Source organism: Pteropus vampyrus, unplaced genomic scaffold (genome assembly GCF_000151845.1).
Source record: "Pteropus vampyrus isolate Shadow unplaced genomic scaffold, Pvam_2.0 Scaffold28, whole genome shotgun sequence".
NCBI classification, from domain to species: domain Eukaryota; kingdom Metazoa; phylum Chordata; class Mammalia; order Chiroptera; family Pteropodidae; genus Pteropus; species Pteropus vampyrus.
This window is the reverse complement of record NW_011888809.1, coordinates 7,344,329-7,355,862: the sequence shown is the minus strand read 5'-3', so window position 1 is coordinate 7,355,862 and position 11,534 is coordinate 7,344,329. Positions and strand designations below refer to the sequence as shown.

The 11,534-nt window shown below is 43.9% G+C and overlaps 1 protein-coding gene across 2 annotated transcripts in view; it reads left to right on the top strand.

Annotated features, from left to right (window-relative positions):
* VSNL1 (visinin like 1) overlaps positions 1–11,534 on the top strand; it is a 92,110-nt gene that overhangs the window by 25,533 nt on the left and 55,043 nt on the right. The window contains exon 2 of one of the 2 annotated variants that reach the window (XM_011356598.1): positions 11,173–11,339. In XM_011356598.1, the coding sequence (XP_011354900.1) occupies positions 11,178–11,339 (162 nt within the window). In that variant the 5' untranslated portion in view covers positions 11,173–11,177. Of the gene's footprint in view, positions 1–11,172; positions 11,340–11,534 lie in introns of those variants that run through there. The other variant, XM_011356599.2, reaches the window with a different exon arrangement.

Genomic DNA, 11,534 nt, shown 5'->3' with positions numbered 1-11,534 from the left:
GAATATTGCTGTGATATTGTTGTTTCAAATTGGTGGATTTCATTGAAAGCACCAAAAAATTATCTTTCCAGGATCCCTGAGATTGATTGTTTTGTAAATAAAATACTTTTATTTGTCTATTGAAATTATTTGTATACATTTTTTCTGATTATGGATGTTATATGTGCTCATTATAAAAAGTTAAAAAAGATATTGAGGAGTGAAATATTACCACGATAGCACCTGCAGTTGTAACCGCTGTTAAGATTTTGATGTGAATTATGTGCTGCCCAGACTTCTTGAGCACACAAGCTTGAGCGTGTGTATCTATAAAGCAAAAGCAAGGTGATACTACACATAATGTTTTTTTTGTTTTTGTTTTAAATTTATTTATTTAAATTAGTTTCAAGTATACAGTACATTGGTTAGACATCTATATAGTTCATAAAACGATCCCCCCAATTCCTCCCTTCCTCCCCTGGCCCTACACCTAGCCATCATATTAATGACTGCATTCCCCATGCCTGCTCCCCATCCCTGTGTCCAATTATCAACTACTAATTTGTACTTCTTTAACCCTTCACCCCATTCTCCCAGCTCCTCAATCCCCTTCCCTCTGTCCGTCATCAAATTGTCCACTATATTTGTGAGTCCGTTTTGATTAGTTTGTTCTTTTTGTTCCTTAGATTCCACATATAAGTGAAATCATATGCTGAGTGAAATAAGTCAGAGAAAGATAAATAGCATACACATAATATTTTGTGACTTGTTTTTTAAATTTAACAATGCATCTCAATGTCTTCTCTCCTTTTTTCCTTCCTTTTTTTCGAAGGGGACCTCAAAACTCGAAATAAGCACACTTATGTTAAGCATACTCCTTCGTTCATGGTACACTATCATCATTTGACTATATAAAGCCCCTCTTGTGTTTTACTATATATATTTTATCTTCTGTACTCACATCTGTTCTCCACTCTATTGCATTCCATACATGTCCTCAGGTAAGTGTTTGTACTTGAAAATATAGAGCCGTTTTGCATATTTTGTGTTTAATTTAAATAAGTGACATTGAGTTGATACCAATCCATGTCAATCGGTAGAGCCACGTTACCACTTTTGATGGCTTCATATTTCCATCGTGTAGTTCTACCAAAATCTATTTAGTCGATTTTTCTATGACATTTAGGTCATTTTTTTAAAAGCTTTTACTTTTATTGTTTTAAATAATGCTGAGGTGAACATTCTTGTATAAAAGTCCCTGCAGATTTGTGTGGTTACATCCTTGAGATAATTTTGAAAGACCACTTGGTAAAAACTTCTTTACCAAATTTGTCAGCTCTAATGTCATTTTGTTACTGATTTTTTTTAATTTCCCCTCCTCCTCTCTGTTTCTTATCTCTTCTCTCTCTCTCTCTCCCTCTCTCTCTCTTCCTCTCTCTCTCTCTCTTTCTTTCGCTGTCTTTCTCTCTCTCCCTCTCTTTCTCTCTCTCCCTCCCTCCCTCTCTCTCCCCCGCCAACCAACTCTACTGGTCTCTCCATAATGGCACTTAGCACAGTCATCTTGGATCTCAGTTTCATAGTTCCCTCTTATCGTTCAGTGACAAACTCCAGCACTTCGCTGACAGGAATCACATTGTAATTGACTGATTTAACATTTCCTGGGCACCTGTTCAGTGGTAGGCTCAGAACTGGCTGCTGAGGCAAATCTGACAATCACTCTGCCCTTGAGGAAGCCTGAGTCTGGCGAGATGGCAGACATGCCTTAGGGTGACCTCGGTGGCAGGTGGCATGGTGACAGCAATGTGTACAAGAGTCAGGGTGTGAAAAAGGAAGCCAGAAAACGAAGTCACCAAAGATGAGTTGCCTCATCTATGTCTGGATAAGGACTGGAGTTTACTGGAAGGCCAGAGGGGAGCTAACAGGAACTGCCCTTAGAGTAAAAGGAACAGCTACACACAGCAGGGAGGGTGGCAGTGATGTAGCAAGTTGGAGCATTGGGTGGGAGTATGGGGAGGGATGAAACTAAAGAGGTCCCAGGTGGCGGGCAGAGCAGGCCTGGTTGAGAGGTCCTGGACGCTATGCCGAGGACTAGACTCAGAGTGGGGATAAAGGTCATTCTGGCTATAGTGTGGGAGATGGATCTAAGGAGGGCAAGACTATAGACAGGAAAGCAAGTTAGGAGACTGTCGTGATAATTAAAGTGAGAGATGAGATGATGATGGCCTGACCTAAGGTAGTGGCAACGGAGTAGATGGAATTGGAGAGTTAGAAAGTGCGATGTACAGACGACTTGACTTGACTCGTGATTAGACACAGGAACGTGAAGTGGAGGGCAGAGTCTTGGGTAACCCTGAGCTCTGACCAGGTTCTTGGCAGTTGGTGGGACCATTTCCCCAGGGAGGAGCATGGGAAGACAATATGTTGGGTTCGATATGGTTATAGGATATGAAGGTGCAAATGTGTAGCTGGCAGACAGACATATTATCCAGTATTCAGGAAATCCTTGTCCCAGAGATAGATTTGGGAACCACATTTGTAATATATGGTAATAATGAGTAAAAGTTTTTTGAACAAGTTTAATACCACGCTTTCTTCAAATAGAACATTTTAGTTTTATAAAGCCACTTTTATAGGAGAATTTCAAAGTTGTCTTTATATAAAACCTACCCACATGAGTTAAAGTATTTTTTGGAATTACTGTCCACAAAACGATTCAGGAACATGGTGGGCGCAAACGACTCTCAGAGGGGAAAGAGCCTACGAGCCAGAAGATTTGAAGGACTCTGCCACTATTGGTAGACAGACATGTCACTCACCCCTTGGATATCCACGCCCTCACTTAGAGCAAGGAGGGGACTTGCATTGCTGATGCGCAAGGCTGCTCCCCACCCTGCGATGGGGACATGCAGGTGACCGGGCATCCCTGCTCTGTGCTTCTCTGTCACAACTCCCTGCTGCTCTGAGATAAGGGCCATGATCCTCCCCCACTGGGACCTGGCAGCACAACCCAGAACACAATCTGTTGGACAGAAGGCTATGATTATTAATGAAAGCATTTCCTCTGCTACCTCGCAGCACCAAGCGAGGTGCTGGCACTGCTGGAGTTGGCCCGGTTCCTTTCATAGAAACTGATTCTCAGAAACACACAGAATAGTCGCAGGCAAGACGCACAGGGAAGTAAAAATAAGATGCAAAAATGTGGGCGGCTGATTGAAACACTCCCAGATGAAAGGTTACCAGCTATTAATCAGCTCACACTTCTGTTCAGTGGCTGAGCAAGGAATTGGATGGAAACTTCACTCAAGAGTGGATGCTTAGTCAGGGTTGTGGGGTCCTCAGATGACTTTCCTCTGTCAAGTCAGACGTGAAGCACTTTTACCTAAAGGAAGGAGAGTAAATAGAACCGTGAAATTCTCCACGTCTCACAGTTTACGTACTTCTGTTTACATGGACCAGGCCTGGGGTAGGTTTCGAGGTCAGGACGACTGCAGGATGTCTGGACCTGAACCTTGAAATGTCCACCTTACTGTTTTCTGGAGCCACCCAGTTTGCAGGGTCCTGTGCCAAAGATAGCAATAGCTACTATGTATTGAACAACTGTGACACAGAGGGCACTATCAGAAGGAATTCAATGTGTTATCTCATTAATTCTCATAATAACCCTAGTGAGCAGATTTTATCAACACCTTTTGACAAATGAGGAAACTGAGGCTCTAATGGGCTAAGTAACTTATCAAAAGTCATGCTCCTTATATGCAACAGGAGCACCATTTGATCCCAGGTCTGACCCCAGCACGTGTTTTTCTCCACTAAACTCAGTCCAAGAGAAAAATAAAAGATGCCCGGTCCTGACTGACAGAGGTGGGAACCCACAAGATGGGGTTCAAAGTCGTAGCCTAGCACTTGGGCATCGAGCATGGCTTTGCTCTATGTCATACTTCCCAGGCACTTGGGAAATGTTCTTTGTGCCTGGGAACAGAGGAGGACGATGGCAGTTGAGTCTGACCCCATCCCCCAAGGCCGATCGTGCCACTTGACCCCTTGCAGATCAGAGCCCCTGAGCAGCTGGCCACCTAGTTACCAGGTGGGTTTAGTTTGAAAAACCACCTAGTCAGATTGGAGGACTAATGTCCACTGGTAGCTCCCGTCCTAGGATTAGGGCCGTCCCATCCAGTGAAGGCTCTAGGGCCTCTGTCCTGTGGAGGGACAGCCTAGGGAGGGAGGCCACAGCCTAGTCACAGGAACATGGATGAGCTCTACCCAGCCCTGCAAGGCCTAGTACCTTCAGCTCCTCTCAGTGCCCAAGGATCACAGGCTTGGGCCTTGTAGCAGCCTCTGAGTCTTATTGCCAAGGCCCAGTAGCCAGGGCCCTGCTAGGCTCTGTTACTAACTCCTGTGTTCCCTGGCATAGTCCCCTAGCCCCCCCAGAACTCCTCTAGAAAACAAAGGAGTTGGATCAGATGATTGATCCCAGGGGCCCAGTTCTGCTTTTACCTTTGTGTATTTATTATACTTTCTGAAATAAAACTCTTATCACTTGCTTTAATAGCACCACTGCCATCAAAATGTTTTTCCTCATTTATTGCGAATCAGATAAGTACTCCCTCACCTTGAATCCCCAAAGTTCCGCTTGTGCCCCCTTCCTGTTTCATGCTCGTGGCCCAGGACCTCCACTATAATCTCATGTAGTTCAGGGTTTGAGGTAAAGTCACCAGGCAATGCCGTGAGAAAGGATGTCTCCTCTTTTCTGAAGCTGCCCTGGTTCCCAGAGAGAACGAAAGGCCAGCCTATGAGCAACACTCTCCCTGTCCCTTGGGAAATGCTGCTGGGGGCTTGTGAGCACTTGACTTTGGAAGGATGAAAGGGAGAGGAACAGAAAGAGCCAGAGCATCATATATTTGCCTTTATTGGAAAGGAAAACCCTACAGAGTGTGCTGGGCAATTGTGAGGCTTGTTTTTCACATTTGTTTTAATAGTCTCTGGAAACAAGCAACCTAATGTCATTTGTTTATAGGATCCAACAGGGGCGGTAATGGGGATTGTTTCAATGTTCTGGCACAGAGATAAACATGCCTTCTGGCTTACAGGCTTTGATCGTTTGGCCTGGAGACAGCAAGCTAAGGCAGGGAAGGTGGGAACACCCAGCCAGGTAAGGAGACGCAGCTTGCCATTCCAACTCTGCTATCAGTTGCCCATGGGATCTCGGAGAACCTCACACTCTCCAACCTGAAACCAAAGGACATAAAACAGAAGAGCCCCAAAGTGAATCTTTTCAAGCTTCGGTCTTCCCTAGTTCTGTCATCTCTAAATTCTTAATGCTGGTCCCCAGTACAGGATCTAGAAAGCCATCTTAGGGATGCCAGGTGGAGAGAGTAAGAGGAAATCAGGGAGAACTTGGATCGTGTCTGCCGCTTTGGGTGTTTGCTCCTTAGACCATCTACTTTGATTTTTATTCATGTTTTCATCAGTGCTTCCCAAATTGACTGAGGATCCTAGTCACCTGCGTTGCTTATTAGAAGTATAGATTTCTCTCTAAGGGACGGTCTCATGAAGCTGTGTTTTTAACAAGACAACCAAGCGTGGTTCTTGTACTCAGGCAAGTTTGGGAAACACTATTTTAGAGTTTTCACCCAAGGATCAGTTACAGGTCAAGGTGCCTGATCTGGTGAGAACGTGTCTCTCTGTCTCTTGGGCTCTTTAGCTCTGTGCTGTGAGCAGTCATTTCACCGTGCCCCATATTCCAGGAGGTGTGAATGTCCCCTGCATTTAATTCTGAGCCCTCAAAGATCAGAGCCATGTCCTCTCTTTATATTCCACTGTGCCCAGCGCAGGGCCTTACTCATGGACAATGCCTATAAATGTCTGCTGAACTGAATTGCCCAGAGTTGACCAGGCCATGGGTCATTATTGATATGAAACCATGCCATCGAGATCAAGGAGGAGAGACGATTAGAGCTTGTCGAAAGTGTCATTGAGAAGACAGCGTTGGCCCCAAGCCTGGCATAAGGAGTAAGATTCAGATAGGTGGCAAGGAAAGAAAGGGTGGCCTAGGAAGGCGTCTAAGGGTGAACAAGGCTGGTCTTTTCCAGTTATGTCTATGTTCAGGTGAAGTACCGAGGGCCTGACCTATTAAAGGCTGACCCAGGTAATTTGACGTTAGAACCAGCTCGACTTCATTCGGGACTCCTTCCCTGCACTGTCAGGGGTTCCACAGGCCTCTCTAACCTGACCCCCTAAAGCTCTTTCTTCCTCAGCTCTGAACCCTACTTCAAGGCTGTTTCCCCATGAATGCGCTCATCCTGCTGTGAGTCTGCATCCGTGGCTGGACTGCTCCAGCTCAGTGTCCCAGTCTTTACATGAATCTCGCCCAGATTCAGCCAGGCTGATGGCCAGGTTACCTGAGAGAAGCTGGACTTGTCGTTGTATGTGCCTCGTCACTCGTAGCAGGTCCTGGGGAGCTGGTCTTAGGTATCGGCGTGGGTAAGGGACACGCTCAGGGCAACACACGCACACGGATTCTATTTGAATTCTTTTTAAGAACAAAGGTTTTATGGAGGGTGGGTGCTCTCGGGTGCTTCTTGGCTCCCCTGGTGCACCTCCTCCAGGAAGTCTCCCACTTCTTCCCTAAGGGCACTCATACATGCTCTGCCTCTTCTGCTCTAGAATCCTGCTATCAAGACAGGGTAGGGAGTGGATGAGAAGTGGGCGAAACTCTAGACAGGAAGATCAGTTACGAGGTGGTAGCAGAATCCAGGTAAGAGAGGCCTGTATTAGAAACCAACGGGGCTCTGGGGCACGTCGTTTGTTCTGCAGGAAGCTTTTTACTAGCTGGTGGGGCTAGGGTAAATTACTTAATCTCTCTGACCTTCAAGCTCCTCATCAGTGGAGATGATAATTATCTCTTTCCTACAGCATCGTTATATGGGTAAATGTTGCACAAAAGCCTTTTGTAAACTGCAGTGTATAACAAGGTGGTCTTCCGTGGATGTCACTTGCAATTAAGTGCTCCTGGCCTTTCTTTTCACCCAAGGGCCCATCCCTGCTGGGGTCCTCTTGCTCATCAGAACCCCCACACCAGCCCTATTCTGTGCCTAGCACTGAGTTTCTCTTCGTTGCAACTCAAGCAGTGAGAAATTATTTGGTTTGAGGCTGTGCTGGTTTTTACGTTATAGCCTGGAATCCTAGCTTGAAAATAATACACTCCAGTTTCTGTCCCCTCCCTTCTAAGGTAACAAACACTCAAGTACTGACGGGTTCCCTGTCAAGAATGCACATGTGCTGACTCTTTTAAGACAAACCAATTTGAAGTCTGCCACCCACATTTTCATATTTACAAAACTTATGTTGCAAATTAGTGAGCGGTGGGGTTGAAAAGGCCTTAAAGATTATCTGGTCCAACTTACTCATTTTTCAAAGGGGGAAACTGAGCAACAGGGAAGGGAAAGATCTGATCACAGAATCACTAGAAACAGAGTTGGGATCAATCTGCCTCATTATGATATGAAATATTTTCATTGAGAATATGATAAGGTTTAGTGTCATTTTTACCCTTCCTGTTGTCCTGGTACTATAATAAAAGATACGATTTGTCTCATATCACTGCAGCCCCGGAACAGAAGGATATAGATGGGGAACATTAACCCATGGATGCTTTTTCATTCATTTATCAAACATTACCAAGCACCACCTTTATGCCAGGTACTCAGGGTACTGAGATAAAAGACATGGGTCGCGCCTTCAAGGTGTTCAAAATTTCATGATGAGAACAGGCAAGGAAGCAACCTCAGGAGAGCAGGCCATTTTCTATACAATCAGATGAAACATTCCTGCCGTCTGCTACCTGCACTTTGTATTTATACTTAGGATTACATTGGCTCTCCTCATATACAGATTATTACGAGACTGATTTTCCCAGACAGAAACATACCAACAGCGTAACTCGAAGAAGATCAGTAACAAGGTCCTTGAGCACCTACTTCAGTCCTCCTCATTCATTCACTCATTCATTCATTCCCTCAAAAAATATTTGTTGAGCACCTACTATGAGGTACCAAGGATGCAAAGATAAATAAAAGACAGTCCTCTCTCTCAAGAAACTAACAATCCAGTAGAGAAATAAATAATGATCGTGGGAGCTTTTACAATGAAAGGGGGATGCCTAGGAGAAAGGGTGCCTATGCTGGCCTTCGAAAAGTCCACAAAGGATTCCCAGAGGAGGCAGCATGTGAGCTGAGGCACTGAAAGAAGAAAAAGTCTGCTGAGCAGACAAAGAGGCTGTTATTCTAAGAAAAGAGAGCAGCGTGTACAAAACACGAGCCTGTGGAAGCATGTCAGCCCTGGGACCTGTAATAGTTGATTATTTCCTGGCTTACGAAGTGAAAAGGCAGTGGCAGAAAAGCAGGCTATGAGTAGGCAGGACCTGTGCCGTAGTAGGGAGATGAGGCTACATCCTGTAGACAATGGAGAACTGTTGAGGGTTTTAGGGAGAGGATTAGATGGTGTGGTTTATAATCCAGAAATTAATTTAAGCAGCCATGCAGAAGAGGGCAGGTTGAAGTCAGAGAGCCCAGCGAGGAGGCTGCTCATTAACCCAGGCGAGGCCTGGTGAGGGCATCGGCAGTGCCACTCCGAGCCAGGTTAGAACTTGATTTTCTGCATGATTCACCCATTGCCAGGCACACCTGAATGATGGTGCTGACCATGAACTGGGACTAAGAAGCATGAAGTTAAGCATTTGAGTCTCCAGAACTGTGATTCATGGTCCCAGCACTGTTCCCTATGTGTGTAAGAGACCACCCTCTCCCCAGGCAGCTGGAACGGTTTTAGGCATCATAAATGATCCATGGAGGATCCAAGCTTTCTTGCCTAAGAGAGAAGCTGACACGTTAACCTACAAAAGGCATTTTGGGGAGGTGGTTTTTAATAACCCTTAATCCATTTTCCCATCATTAATACAAACTTACTTCTGAGCTTGTGGTTTTGGTAAATCTAACAGCATTTTCCAAAAAGGCCCTGGCAAAGTAACCGATTCCTCTCTCATCCTTTTTCAGTGGCAAGAGATACTGATTCAGCCTCTCAAACCTTCCAGCTTTTGCTCCTCCCGTTCCTTCTCCTAAAATGCCCTCCATCCACCTGTCTGGCTGTGACTGTGCATAGACATCTTGCTGATCCAGGTTCAAATTCTAGTTCGGCCACACATTACTTGTATGAGCTTGAGAGAGCTGCCCTGATCCTTATTGCTGAGTTGTCATAGGGCTAGAGACCAAGGTCATGAAGTGGTCAACACAGGGCCTACCTACAGCCTCCACTCAGTACTCAGTACCTGTCATTGTCAGGTGAGATTCTAGTTCAAGAATGAAAATGTGTAATTCTTGACTGAAAAGAACAAAGTGAAGTAGCAAAAGGCTTGGTAACACATCTTTTGATTATCAGGATAACTACGAATTACAGTTTTCTTACCCAAACTAATTAAACCTGACACCTGAGTACCCACTTGATTTCCCTATCCAGCTATGGAATCCCACAGTAACTTGTAATTAAGAGACAGTTGATAATAAAAGACTTGGGACTTGAAATTAAGAGCAAATATAACTAGAGAGGCTTTATGATAAAGGGCAGAGTTGCTGATCCTTGGGTTCATTTCTCAGACGGAAGAACCTAAACACAAACGGCCACCTTAATGGTGTCCTCTCCCCGTCTTGCGGGCTGTTACGATGGGGCTGAGGAGAAAAGCTTCCTTGGAGGTAGTGGTTTGGTTTCATTTCAGTGAAAGAATTGTTCAGTGTTAGGGCAGGTTACTGACAATGGGTGTGGAATGCGTTTTAGAAGAAGGTAAAAAAAAAAATAACGACAAGTATATGATGAAATTACCCTTTCTGGGCTGCTGCAAGCGTAGACCTGCCTAGAGCCTGGGAAAGAGTTTGTCTCAAGCACATTGAAGGACTAAGTCCATTTGAGTAAATTCTACAAACCCTGATTCAGTTTCCCCTAACAGGATTTTAAAGGTCTTGTGACATTTTTTCTTATTCTGGTGGTCCCTCAGATTTTCAAGTTTACTTTGACGTTTTAAATCAATCTGTGGTTAATTTGTTTTGTTTTTATTCTTTTTTTTAAATTATAAAACAACAACATTAAAGGATTTTTTTTAATTGCCCTTAATTTTCCTGCACAAATACAAGTATTTTAATTTTGGAGTATTTTTTTTTTTATCTTTATTAATCTACCTATTTCTTAACTAGCCATCACAGTAAATCTGAGAGTTTTGTGTTTGTGTATGCTTTATTAAGGAAGAAATTGAAAATAAAGGGGTTTATTAATGTTGCCGTAAGTAACACACATAGTAAATGGCCAGATCAGGAGTAAAAGTCAGGAATGGCTCCAAGCCATGCTCTGTTCACATACACTGTACTATGATAATGACCACACAAGCTGGCACATAATTGATATAAGTTAACATTATTTTATGTGCTATTATTTGTACTTACTAGCAGTAGTAATAAAAGACTGGAATTATGTCAACTGAAACTTACCAACTAATCTTTCGAAAATTTCACCAAGAGTTGATCGACTCTGAAAGTAATGTTGTACGAAGTCTCTGAAGATGAAAAGAGTAATAGAGAATTAATGTGACTAATAAAAAAGAGCGGTTTCCATTGTGACGAGGGGGGATAGGGGGGCAGCTGCAACTTTAGAACTAGAACAACCGAGACTCCCCACCATTGCTGATTAGATATTCCAAGCTGCTTTTTGATCATTTGGCTCTAAAGCCTTCTTATTGTTCTTGTCAATAATCCCACTTAATATCCCCACAAACTAAATGTAGAATTAGGCACTTGGGCAGCAAATGTTAATGAACTTAATACATAGAAGGAGACTATAAACAGTTCCCGTATACTTTACATGAGTAGCATAAAAAGGGACGGTCGCCTTCCCATTTGGTAATCAATGCCTTGTAAAAGGTGACACATGATGGAGGAGGACAAGGTCTACAGCCTTTCGAACTGAGAAGAGACTTGTGTTCTCATCTCTGTTCTAGATTACCAAATAGAAGGAAGTAGACTTGGGGAGACTTTTGTTCAGACACCCTGGAGGGAGTTCCCACCAAGAAACTGCTCAGAACTCCAGCTCGTCTCCTAATCAAGTCTGAAATAATCACAGCCATGACGCTAATTGCATTGATTTGCTTTTCTTCAGGCAGAATGGGGAAACAGAATAGCAAACTGGCCCCTGAAGTGATGGAGGACCTGGTGAAGAGCACAGAGTTTAATGAGCATGAGCTCAAACAGTGGTACAAAGGATTCCTCAAGGACTGTCCAAGCGGGAGGCTGAATCTCGAGGAATTTCAGCAGCTCTACGTGAAGGTAAGTTGCTTTTCAACCTCTTTCTACTTTGGGCCAGAAAACCTTGTCTTCATGAAATGTAGCTTCAGGTGGGATTGTAACTCAAAGTAGCCAGTTTGTTTCACTCGAAAAGAAAAACGAACAATTTAAAAAATGCAAAGGGATGTGTTTTATTCCAGAGATAAGTCAAGCAATTTCTGAACAAGAAGAGTAATT